General features: G+C 35.1%; 2 protein-coding genes across 2 annotated transcripts; one reads left to right on the top strand and one right to left on the bottom strand.

Moving 5' to 3' along the window:
* Positions 1-1187: 1187 nt before the first annotated feature.
* On the bottom strand, positions 1188-1685 carry LOC145613041 (uncharacterized). The gene has a single exon (XM_081668107.1). The coding sequence runs from the start codon at positions 1683-1685 to the stop codon at positions 1188-1190; it is 498 nt and encodes a 165-aa protein (XP_081524233.1).
* A 7272-nt stretch (positions 1686-8957) lies between these two features.
* LOC145613040 (uncharacterized) lies at positions 8958-9788 on the top strand. Its single transcript, XM_081668106.1, has one exon. It carries the CDS (start codon positions 8958-8960, stop codon positions 9786-9788), a length of 831 nt encoding a protein of 276 aa, XP_081524232.1.
* The last annotated feature ends 3939 nt before the right edge of the window (positions 9789-13727 follow it).

Here is a 13727-nt window from a genome sequence, read left to right as displayed (position 1 = left end):
AAAAAAGAAATTAATTTTTTCCCTAAGCGTTCCGGGAACTCTAGGCCCTACATATCGTGTTCCCGTTCCCGTACCACGTTCTAGAACGTCCCACGTTCCGTGTAATGTTGATCTTATCTTGTTCCAAATTTTGGCTATAGGTCATTTCAGATTTCTCCATAGCCTCATATGCGGAAAAGACCTTAAAAAATAGATGCGAGATCGGGCTTTCATGTCTACCAATCTTAATCCCATGGATGAGCTTTTTTTCTTCCGCTTTCCGAATTAAAGTAGAAAGTCCCTTTGCACATATCACAAAGAGAAAAGGGGAAATCGGATTGCCTTGACGAAGTCCTCTCGTTGGCAATAACTCACGAAACGGTTGGCCGTTTACTAGAATGGAGAAAGAAGTCGAAGTTACACATCTCATAATGGCATTCACAAAAACCATCGGAAAACCAAGTGCTTTCATCATTTGCTCCAAAAAACTCCACCCCACTCGGTCGTAAGCTTTACTCATATCTAATTTCAGACCCAAAAACCCCATCTTTCCTTTCTTCTTCTTTCTAAGGAAATGGATCACTCATAAGCCTCCAACACATTGTCAATGGAATAAAGCCACTTTGCTTCTCATCTTATAAAAGACATTAGAGAGGCTTATCGAGACTCACAAACTTTCTTTTTAGGAATAAGAACAATATGAGTCTGATTAATAGAGCCAACATTATCAATATTGTTGAGCATATTCAAGACTTTCTTAATCCCATCCTCACCAATGACAGTCCAATAATTTTGTAAAAATAGAGCGTTCATACCATCCGGGCCCAGGGTCTTTATTAGGTGCATTTGAGAAATTGCGTTAAAAACTCTCTCGACGAAACGGAGCACCCAGCCCCACAGACATATCCTCCGTCACTTTTTGTTGAACTAAGTCCGTCACAGCTTGCGGATTATTTTGGGAGTTCAAACTGAAAAGTATCCCGAAGTACGAAGCAAAAACTTCTGTAATTTGGCTCTACTCTTCATGCCTTCATGGAACAAGTTACCAGCTTCATCTTTGATCATAACCACATTATTCCTTTCCTCTCTCTGCTTAGCTTTTTGGTGAAAGAAGCTTGTATTTTTTATCACCGCACTCTATCCACGATTGTCTCCTTCTTTGATGTCAAAATGCTTCTTCTCGATTTTCCAACTCATCCATCCTTGCATCAAGAGCTCTCATTTTCTCCAAAAGTCTCTACTGTTTGAGAACTCTCCATTAAAATCTTCATATGGTTTTGATATTCTCTAATCTCCTTAGCAACATGGCCGAAATTCTTCTTGCTCCATACACTGAACTCATTTGTTGTACGAGCCAAGTTCACTTCCACATCATCATTCCGTTTCCAGGCTTTTTCTAACACCTCACTATTCTTCTCATCCCGCAACCACATTGATTCGAATCGAGACAATTTTTTCTTCTTATTATTCTTGCTTTTATTCGGGCACCCTTTCACGCATAAAATAAGAGGAATGTGGTCTGATCTTCGGCAGGTGGACTTCCGGCTATGGTTTGCAGAAAACCGATCAAGTCTCTCTTGTATATTCGCTGCTCCTCCTCTATTATTATTCCACGTGAATTCATAACCAATAAAACCCATGTCAACAAAACCACATTTGTCAACTACTCTACGCAAATACTCTGCTTCGTGGACCTTTGAAATCATCACCACCCTTCTTTTAACTAGCCATGAGCATTAAGTTAAAATCACCACCACAAAGCCATGGGGTGATCTTATCCTCAAAGAGCTCCTCCATCAATATGTCGGTCTTAAATTTATTTTCCTCCTCTAGGTGTCCATAGATACCAGTGAACCTCAAAGCTCCATTTACCTTGTCATCAATACTCGTATCAATGTGATTTGCAGAGAAGCTCTTCATGGTTAATCCTACTTCCTTCTTCCACAACATCGCAAGCCCACCTCTACGTTTCCTCCCTTCACCTTCACACTCTACAACCACCATATTACTAAAACCCTTCACCTTCTGTCTAACATTCTCCATTTTACGTTACTTCATTTTTGTTTTCGATAGGAACACAATTTGGGGATGTTCAAGAGATATTACCCTTTTCAGGGCTCTAACTAATTGCAACGGGACTCTCCAACCCTTTGCAATTCCATGATAGAATGTAACTCATTGACTCGAAAGAACCCAATATGTGGGGTCCGCCACCTCATTATTTGTCTCCTCCAAACTAGCATCAGCAGATTTTTTTCCTCCCCTCTAATTCCAAGGGAACATTTTCAAAGCTTCTGTAATCTTTCCTCTTATTCCCCATTCGAAGGTCCTGCCCTCCACTACTCTCAATCATAGGAGTATCAAAATTATTTCGAATAGTGACTTTCCTCAATTTCCTATTATTTTTATTTTTATTAATAGGAGTCTCACTCTTGTAGTCACTGCTATTTCACCCTTCTCACTCCCTTCTATATCCCCCTCCCCACTATCCTTATACCATCCACTCTCTTACCCGTACTACTTTTTGTCTTGCCTCCTTCCTTACCCCCTCTCTACAATGCTAAGAGACTCACTCAGTTTATTTAATATCCTTTACCCACCCTAACAACCTCTTGCTCTTTCATTCTAGAGGGCTTTGCTACAAACAATTTCGTAGCATAAGTACTCCCCGGTTTCCCTTTTTCTTCATTACCTCTGCCTTGTGTCTTCCAAGGTGAAGAGACACGCAAAGCATCACTGAACACTCTCTTAGTTACTCCTTCGCCCACATTATCATCAGAATCTTTGTCCCCATGGCCGAGCTTACCACACACATAACAAAATAAAGGAAGTTTTTCATATTTAATTTTAACCTCCTTTACCCCACCTCTCATCTTCAATCTAAACCAATCTTTCAAGGGTTTACAGACATCAATTAACACCCTAATATGCAGAGACCTATTAATCTCTTCCGAACCTTCTTTATCCACAGCAATAAAGGTTCCCAATTTTTCAGCCAAAGCTTTCACATTATTTAAATTATTTCGCCCCATGAAAGGTAAAACATAAATTCAGGAATATCCAAGGGCTTGCTATCTGGAACATCGTTAAGGATTAGGGCGTGTCTATCAAAGTGCCATGGTTGTGCCTCCATGACTTGCCACTTATCCCTCCAATGGTGAAATTGGAAGAAAAATACGTTTTTCTCGATACAACTCGCCTCCATCTCATGTCTCGGATTCCATAACCTTTTCATTGTTTTCATCAATGCATTCGAATTAACATGTCTATTAGTCCAAACACATCCGACCACTCCCAACGCTACTTTTTCTTCCTCCTCTTCCTCCCCTTCCACTGACCAATTGACCTCCTCCTCTTCGTTGTACACCGAATTATCTTCATTATGAGGTTGCAATGAATTATTTTTCGCCATTAGTAATCTCGGAGAACCGAGATCACACCTTTAATAGAAGGAAAAACCTTAGCAAAAAACTAGTAAAGCTCTCCAAAGAGTCGTCGCTTTAGAGGGAATTTTTTTTTTTTGTGTTTTTAGGATTTTCAAAGTTGTTGCTCATTACAACTATATATTATACAAGTATATGCATGTGTTATGTTTATTTGTGACTCATAATATTTTATTTTATCATGATAGGTTTTCATCGGCAATTGTTATGAGCGTTTCATCAGTCGCTGGAGAGGTGCGAAATGGAGAAATGTTGCATCTCCAGAACAAGCTCATGAGCCCCTCTTTAAGTGAGTATGCCATATCTTTCTGAATTTATTATAAATATAATGTATACATTTAATTTGATTGGAGTCAATCTTAAACTGCATTTAATTTAATATAATGTATACATCCCTATTGAGTCCCTCATAACACCCCCAAACCCACATAATTGTTCTAAAAAATTGCTACATCAAAATTTACTTTAATTATGCCAACAAGAGGTGTTGCCCACTTCGTAGGCTGCTCCTTGCTTTAGATGTGGATTAAAGCCCTTTAGCCTAATAAAAGATCTAAAATCACACAATTAGAATAAAGCTTCGTTCTTGATAAGAAATTCGAACCAAAAACGAATGAGAGTAACCGGATATGACCTTGAAAACGACCGCTCCTGGTAACGAATCTAATGCCTAATCAAACTATCTAGACTACTCCTAGAACTAGATACTTAGATGAACAAATCTTAGACTACTCCTAGAACTAAGAATTGCACGTTCTAATTATCAAAACAACTCCTTGAATTGAAAACTAGCAAAAAAAAGTGTTTAACAAAAGTAAACAATTGTATTGAATTAATCTGATTTTCTATGACTCTAAAGGTCACGAAAATCCTTTATTTATAGACTGAAAATAAGCTAATTCCATCCCTACAAGGATTAGGACAAACACTAGAATATAAAACCAATCCTAATTGGATTAGGAAACTACTTCTAATTAGAATAGGAAAACTAATCCTAACAAATTCTAAAAACTTTCCTAATATATTTAGGAAGTTTATAGCAACTAAATAACAGAAAATAAACTTAATCCTAAGTGCTTAAACCAAGAAAAACCCTCTCAAGTGAAAGGTAAACACTTGCAAGCAAAACTCTACAAAAAACTAAGTATAAAATTTCTTTCATTTCTTGTCGCCGCCGTGCCACCACCACACGTGCCGTCCCTTGCCTCACGCGCCGACTTAGATTGTAGCTGGGTTCAAGGTGGTTCCGGGAAGGTGGCGCGTGGGCCCTATCTCGGCGCGTGGCCTCCGTCAACCTCGCTGGAATCGAACTGCTGCACACCTCCTTCCTTGGCGATCAAGCTTTCTTCTTTCTCTATTGATCTAGTGGACCTTTCCTTATTTATTTCATTGTTTGGGCAGCTTATTAGAAGCTATTTGGACCTTCTAAAAGTGTCTTGGGCCCTTCCGGGTTTGGGCACAAAATTTTATGCATTGGCCCGGCCCGGCCCGACCCGATTTTTTATAACCTCTAGCTTGAGGCTACAAGTCTCTCAAGATGTTCATTCAATTTCTAGATAATCCTCTCTTCTTGCTACTACTACATACTTATACTAAAGCTTGCTAATGGTCAAAGAAGACCTTAAGACATTAACATGTGATACTTAGCTAAAACGGAAAAACCATACTAAGACATATAAGAACTCGGTTGCTTGCTTTCCTTCTCATTCTTGTTGATTAACTTTGTCATTTTGCAAAGTAATGCTTCCCTAGGTTGCTTGCTGCTCCCCTCTTTTACGCCTTGTGTAAACCCACAGAGGATGACTTGGGTCATTTACCCGGTCCATGACAGAAGATCCATGCATTTCTTCTATCTCAACCATACACCCCTAGAAAATGTTCCACCCATAGGGTTCTTTACAATACATGATCATTAGAAGTTGTTGACCCCTTTCATAAATCTAAGCCCTGTTTATTTATTTTTACTAAACAAAGACTTTCAGAGTGTTTTGATATTATAGATGCTAATTTGTAATGGTAGTAATTATTGTCAGTTGATAACTTGATATTAATTCAATATGTTAAAAGGTTTAATAGTTAAAATTAGAGATCAAAAATTAAAGGTTTAATAGTATGATATACTAAATCAATATGTTAAGTTGAATTGATTTCATGTTAATGTTTTGAATTTCAGGTACTTGCCGGCTCAGCTTATTAATGGCAAATTTGGTGGCTCATATGGCATGGATAATGATGATAATCTGGTTGCTGGAGGTGTGGATGTCCGTCATGGAAAGATGAAATCTATCCGGATTCCCGTTGTTCAGGTAACATCCAATATTGTTGATAACAAAAGATGCTAATTTGTTAAGCCAACTTTTACACAATTAGCTCAAAATAAGCCAATTTTTAATGAACTTAGGGGAATCGTCTTTAAGTAGGCTAGATGACTTATAACCTGCCAAACATGTCACTTTATTTATTTATTTTTTTTTTTATTTTGGAAAATTCTTTCAACCCCACGTACGGATGAACCCCAACCAGCAGCCACCATTTTTCAGCCCCTCAACCACATCCCGGCAAATACCCCCCACTGCCCGTGCCCAGGCAGCTACCACCATCATGTCACCACCCAACATGCATCCCTCAATAAACCCGGCTCCATCATCCCTCCCTTCCTCTGTAAATCCATACCAAACACTATTTTTAATTATTATATTCATAAGCATATAAATAAACCAAATTTCAGATTTAGAATGAATGATTGGCTAGTTATAAGAGTGACAAAATGTACATTTTCATGTGAGCTCAATTAAAGAAAACCGCAATTACGAAAACAGATGGTTTCGTGTTCCAAATACAATTTAATACTACAAAATAAGTGCAAATTTCACATGAAAAAATTAACTTAATAGCTAGAATTTAATTCCCAAATTGGAAAGTTAAACTGAGCTTGTTTGCTAATGTAAAAATCAACCAAAATGAAATCCGAAAACGATTAATTACTTCGCAAATAATTGAGTTCAATTTCTGGGAAGTTTGATTATGCCTCCGAATCTTGTTTGGAGGGAATGTGGTCGCCGACGCGAGAAATGGCCTAAGGGGAGGTTGGTTGGTGGTAGGAAGCGATTGACGTTGTAAGAGGTGATTGTGGTGGCGCCGTAGCCGGCGGGGGCTTCTCTACGGTGAGAGAGATATGTTATTTGTTTTTATTTATTTATAAAAATACTTAATTATAATTAAATTTTAAGAACCAATCTTATATTGACATTTGGCATAATTAACTCAAATAACCGGTTACCCCTAAAATCAACAGGTTATAACTCATTTTGGGATAATGTTCAATATATGTTGACTTATTTTTAGTTATTCAAATGTTGACTTATTTTGAACTAATCGTGTAAAGGTTAACTTATTCCTGACAAATTTTCCTAAAAATTATCTAACATATATTTTAATTGAATATGCAGGAAACGCAATTACGTATTACTGCTAGGGTGAGAGGATGGAATGTGACAATGAAGATTGAGTTCATACCTCTTGATCGCCGTACTAATTTTCCAATTCTGCTCTTTGAGAGTAAGTTAGTACATGATGTTAGCTTGAATCATAATTGGCTAAGAAGAACTTTTCGAGCTCCAGTGGATGGCAATGTTTTTGTAACGGTAGAGAATTCAAGTTTCTCTACCAAAAAGTTGATTGTTGATTGCCTGGTTCAGGAGTAGGTAGACATAACCATATGTTGGAAGATTTATTTTTTTTTTTTTAACTGTGAGCACATTTGGGAGAAGTGTGTCCCTAACTCCCTAGAGATTATGTACTTATGGATACTCTAGCTTTGACTGATTGAACTCTCATCTCTGCACCCCTTTCAAAAAAAACCATTTTTTTTGCTCCCTAGGGATCTTCTGTTTCATGTATGTTGTTATAAATTTAAAATTATTATCTGTTAAATTTGATATTATTTATATTTACCACTTAATTAGAGTTCCTAAACATGCATATCCAAATTGTTAAGTGTTTGAATGGATCATGAAAGAAAACTGCATTTATAAATAAAATGAATTTCGTTGGACAACTCGATGGAGATTAAGTCTTTTTAAAAAAAAAAAAAAAAAAATTAAAAATTTAAATTTTTTTTGTTTTTTTTTTTATTTATGGAGATTAAGTCAAACAATACTGTATGAGTAATAATTCCTAACAAACTTGTACATATTGTTATTGTTGGAATAAGTTGTTTCACCAGAAGAAGACCATCCGAATTGGTCCCAAATGGTATAGATGTTCCAAAGTACACCCAAAAGTAAGAGTGCAACAAATGTAAACATAAGGCACGTTGTAGTTTTATGCAATATCTTGCTATTGGTATAACACAAGAATGACCACAACTTGTTCATCTTCACGTTTTCGTCGCCATACCAAGCATACTCAGCATCATCACTCTCAAAATTGTCTTCCACGTTAGCAACACGAACCTCAACCATTTTTATTTTACAGAATCAAATTAGTATTTTCAGGAATGTATTTCATTTTTGGTAATGCAAATTTTAAATACCCCTATTCAAGGCTTCAACCATGTTGGTTGAGTAATATTAGGGACGACATTCAAGGAAAGTGTAACAAACATGAATTTTCCTTCTTGTTGGGTAAAAAAAAACCCAAAACTATTGAAAAAAAAAAATAACTTCAAGGTGGACCTAATGTTATTTTTTATAGGGAAAAAGTCAATCGTATTATCAATTGATCATTACAAGTTTAGAGGCGGCTTACACAATACATGCATAATTATCTTTTTATAGGGAAAAAATCAAAAGCTATTTATTTCAACTAGCTGTTGCTTGGCACCAACTGATGGTTGCATCCTTAATTTACTTTGATAATGCTGAATAAAATTTCTCTTGGATGAAAATCATGAAATTATAATATTTCTTATATCAAGCCTCTTTGTTCTTTTAAAAGCAAATAGATTGTCAAGCCTTTATGGCTTTTATTATCCCGTTGTGATTATAATAATGTTCATTGTTGAATTTAAATTTTTTGAATGCATTGGACCTATTTTCTACATTGTAGTACATGTAAAATTGTAAACATATTGTTTACCATTAATAAGTAATAATGAATAATAATTAATTCATATTTGGAGATATCATCTTAATTGCTCTTGATGCTTTGTTGAATTTGATCTATATTGTAAATCGATCCTTACTTTTAAGAAAGGAAATTTTGCAAAAAACCACCTTTTAAATCTTGTTTTTTGCATTTAACCACCTTTTTAAAAAAAAAGTTGCAAATAACCACAAATGTTAAAAATTTTGTTGCAACTTACCACCAATTCAATGTAAAACAATTGATACATTTGGCTAAAAAACTGGTAATTTGCAACAAAATTTTTAAAATTAGTGGTCTTCTGCAACATTTTTTTTAAAAGGTGGTTATATGCAAAAAAAAAACAAGATTTAAAAGGTGGTTTTTTTGCAAAATTTCCTTTAAGAAATATTGCATAATTTTCACTAACCTTAATTCTCGTAAGAAAAATTCAACTATGCACACTACACTATGAGACAAAGGAGTATTTTGCACTTGCTAGTGTTCTGTGAGGAAGCTAGGCTGCTGTGGTATATGTCCCCTTTGAGGCTTGATGTGCTGAATTTTAATGGCAACAACTTTACTGAGTGGTGCTGTAATGTGCGTGCGATGTTCAAAGACTCTTCGTGGTGGAACATCTTCTGGAGCATGCTTTGGGGGATTTGGATTCGCAGGAACTCTTGGGTTTTTGAAGGTAAAAAGAAGAGGGTGGATGATGTTCTTCACAAGGCAGTAAGCATAGTTGGTGAGTTCGAAAATGCTAGAGAACAGATGTGCTGTAACCCTCCCTCTGCTACCTTGGCTTGTCATTGGAAACCTCCTTCCAGTGGCATCATAAAGGTGAATTCTGACGCTGCTATCTTTGAGTCTAATAGGGTGGGTTTTGGTGCTGTTATGCGTGATCATGTGGGTGATGTGGTTGCTGCAACTTGTCTGACGGTTGCTGGCAGCTTTGATGTTGCTGTAGTGGAGGCTATGGCTTTGAGACATGCCCTGAATATTGCTGTGGAAGCTGGTTTCTTGAAGGTTTGCTTGGAGACTGATAACCTTAAGCTTCATCATAGCTTGTGCAAGAATAGGGTGGACTTGACTGTGTTTGGCTCGATTGTAAAAGATATTCTTCAGCTTGCAAGTTGCTGCCAGTCTTGCTCATTTGCTTTCGTGAAAAGGGATGGTAATCGAGTAGCACATTCCTTAGCAAAGCTTAGTATTAAGTTTTCTTCACTTAGAGTTTGGTTGGAGGAGTATCCTAGTGAACTACAGGACTTTGTAATGGCTGATTTAGCCCTTCCTAATGCTTAATAAAATTGCTTGCTCCCCGTAAAAAAAAAAAAAAAAAAAAAAAAAAAAAAAAAAAAAAAAAAAAATCTTAATAAACTTTAATAATAGAAAAAAAAAATAAACACAAATAAAAGCATAGTAATCTTCATTCCTTAGTGCATGCAAATCTTAATTTTTACAAAACAGATAAAAGTAAAACACTCGAGGTCACCCATCCTAGTACTACTCTCAATCATTGTGGCTCATGCCAAGGGATGTGACAAAGTTTTACATTGGCTGTCACTGACCTATCGTAAGTCCGTAACCCTCCTCCTTTATCCAGGCTTGGGACTGACAGCGGAAAACCCACTGGCGGAGTTAGATAAAAGTAAAACACAACATAGTTAAAATTAAAGCAAATAGGATATCAGTCCTTAGAATACTCCTAATTAAATTCTAAAACAATACAAATACATTTTAATAATTAAAGGAAACTAACTAATAGGAATAATAATTAAGTCGGTTTTGATTTAATTTTGAATCAATCTTCCTTCCAAAGACATAAGATAAAACCACCAAAGCTATTATATGAATGAGTTACCTATTAGAAAAAACAGCCCTAACGAACTTGTACTTATAATTACTGTTGGAATAAGTTGTTTCACCAGAGGAAGACCATCCGAATTGGTACCAAATAGTATGGATGTTCCATAGCACAATAGTCCCAACTTTGGGCTCTCCATTCCATCTCATGTAGCACTGAACCACATTGCGACGATCATCTCTAATTTCAACATGAAACCGATATTCATATGTGGATGATGGTAACACTATCTTCCAACCAAGATCATGTATATGATTTCCGTATTCACGTATGCAATGCACTAGCAAAATATCATTCTCATTAATCTTACTTGTATCATTCTGTCGTGCTATCTTGTTCATGATCCTCACATGACCTCCTGCGTTCCATATCAGATGTAAATAAAGTACACCCAAAATTAAGAGTGCAACAAATGTAAACATAAGGCACATTGTAATTTTATGCATTATCTTGCCATTGGTATAACAGAAGAATGTCCAACACTTGTTCTTGTTCACGTCTTCGTCGCCATACCAAGCATACTCAGCATCATCACTCTCAAAATTGTCTTCCACGTTAGCAACACGAACCTCAACCATTTTTAATTTTACAGAATCAAATTATTATTTTCAGGAATATATTTCATTTTTGGTAATGCAAATTTAAAATACCCCAATTCAAGGCTTCAACCATGTTAGTTGAGTAATATTAGGGACGACATTCAAGGAAAGTGTAACAAACATGAATTTTCCTTCTTGTTGGGTGAAAAAACCCAAAACTATTGAAAAAAAAATAACTTCAAGTTGGAGCTAATCTTATTTTTTATAGGGAAAAAGTCAATCGTATTATCAATTACAAGTTTATGGCGGCTTACACAATACATGCATGATTATCTTTTTATACGGAAAAAATCAATTACTATTTATTTCAACTGTTGCTTGGCACCAACTGATGGTTGCATCCTTTACTTTGATAATGCTGATTAAAATTTTTCTTGGATGAAAATCATGAAATTATAATATTTCTTATATCAAGCCTCTTTGTTTCTTTTTTTTTAAGCACATAGGTTATCAAGCCTTTATCGCTTTTATCATCCCGTTGTGATTATAATAATGTTCATTGTTGAATTTAAATTTTTTGAATGCATTGGACCTATTTTCTACATTGTAGTACATGTAAAATTGTAAACATACTGTTTACCATTAATAAGTAATAATGAATAATAATTAATTCATATTTGGAGATATCATCTTAATTGCTCTTGATGATGCTTTGTTGAATTCCTTTTAAGAAATATTGCATAATTTTCACTACCCTTAATTCTCGTAAGAAAAATTCAACTAGGCACACTACATTATGAGACAAAGGAGTATTTTTTAAACTTATTAAAATTCTAACTAACCTTACTTTCAAAAAAAAATCTTAATTAACTTTAATAATTAATAATAGAAGAAAAAATAAACACACATAAAAGCATAGTAATTTTCATTCCTTAGTGCATGCAAATCTTAACTTTTACAAAACAGATAAAAGTAAAACACTACTCCGTACATAGTTAAAATTAAAGCAAATAGGATATCAGTCCTTAGAATACTCCTAATTAAATTCTAAAACAATACAAATACCTTTTAATAATTAAAGGAAACTAACTAATAGGAATAATTAATTAAGTCGGTTTTGAATCAATCTTCCTTCCAAAGACATAAGATAAAGCCACCAAAGCTATTATATACAATACTCCATGAAAAGCTTTATGCTTCAATGTAACCTTCCACCAAGGAATATGGGGATGAACGGCATGATAATCATTAATTGGGCTTTGTGTTATCCATTCTTCATTATTTCGTCGATCCGGGGGCCTAACTTCTAAATCGATTTGAAAACCTTCATCTACCATCGGAGATTGTATGTTTACCCAATGATGTAAAGCAAGAATCAAAGCACTTCCGATTCCCATTAGACCCATCCATAACGGTCGCAATTTGAATGTAGTAGTCAATGATAGAAGAATAGAACTCACAATGCTCAAACAAGTGTGAACAATAAAATAATCATAAACTGGCAATATAGCTAAGTGAGTGAAAAAAAACTCAAGAGTAAAAAAGCAAGCACATGTTAAAGCCCATACATCTAGCTTTTCATCAATCATACTACCATCAATAATGCATGCGATCGGTAGGAATGCAGTGATCGTGGCTCCAAGACCCATTATCACCGGATGAGGGGTGACTCGAACAACCCAAAATGTTCTCACCCGAGATCCCATAATGATGAGAAAGATGTGGATTGGTCCAAGAATTCCAACAAGAAGTAAGAAGAATAAGACAGCCAAATTTGCCTACAATGTCAAATAACAAGTAGTACTAATTAGTTGTAGAATTAAATAGACACCTTGAAGTTATTATTTACCTAAATAATACACTAAAAATAATTTGTATAAAAATTAACCCGTATTTTTATTGCATGTTTTAAGCGCTTTAGTGGCAACTGGCAAGGCTTGTTTGATATAAGTCAACAACAACATCTGCTCGGAAGTCTAGCGGTCACTCTACGTAAGAAACATTTTTTCTTTTTAACATATCATAAACTTTATTTTAAACCATTTAATATTATCTCGTATTGAAGAATTAGAAGAATGGGGACGATTGCACTATATTTCATCATTTCATGTATAGTTAATAGGCTGCCTTAACTATTTATGAAGAATCCCACCTAACCTTTGGTAAAAATTGCAATCTAATTGATAAATTAAAATTTAATAGATATGTAAATACAATAAACCTGAAATCTAATTGATAAATTAAAATTTAATTACTTATAACCAATTAACCATCCAAACAATTTAATGTGATGCATGCCAGTTTGTTCCATTGCACTTGCACTTAATAAGACAGAAAGTATTGAGCTTTTTTCCACGAGACAAAAATTTAATAAAATCTGAAAATAACACGTAGTACTACTTTTTTTGACAAATGATTCCTAAGTTACAAGATAAACTTTTGTTAATATCTACTCTAAAGACTAGAGTCCCTTTTATTTTCTTTTGTAGTAATGTATTGTACTAGAAGACCTTCCGTTAACTTTCAAAGTATATACTAGGACATTAATCTCCTTCCCAAAGGTTATAATAGCTAAAAAAAACCATAATACATATCAACATATGATATTAGATAAATAAATAAAAAAATTACAGTAGCAAATAAATCAAGAAAGTAAGTACCTCTTTGTTGTGAGGAAATCCAGAGAAATCAAACCTTTGAGTTAACTTCATAAAGAACATCGCACCCGCTCCACACCCCGCACCAAAAACACCCCACACTCGAGCGTAGACATTTTTTTGTATTTCATGCCTAATTGCTTCTACTAATCCTTGATTTGTTTTGTATTCTATAAAATCA

Source organism: Chenopodium album, chromosome 25 (assembly GCF_948465745.1).
Source record: "Chenopodium album chromosome 25, dcCheAlbu1.1, whole genome shotgun sequence".
Taxonomy (NCBI): domain Eukaryota; kingdom Viridiplantae; phylum Streptophyta; class Magnoliopsida; order Caryophyllales; family Amaranthaceae; genus Chenopodium; species Chenopodium album.
This window is presented reverse-complemented; position numbering and strand designations above follow the sequence as displayed.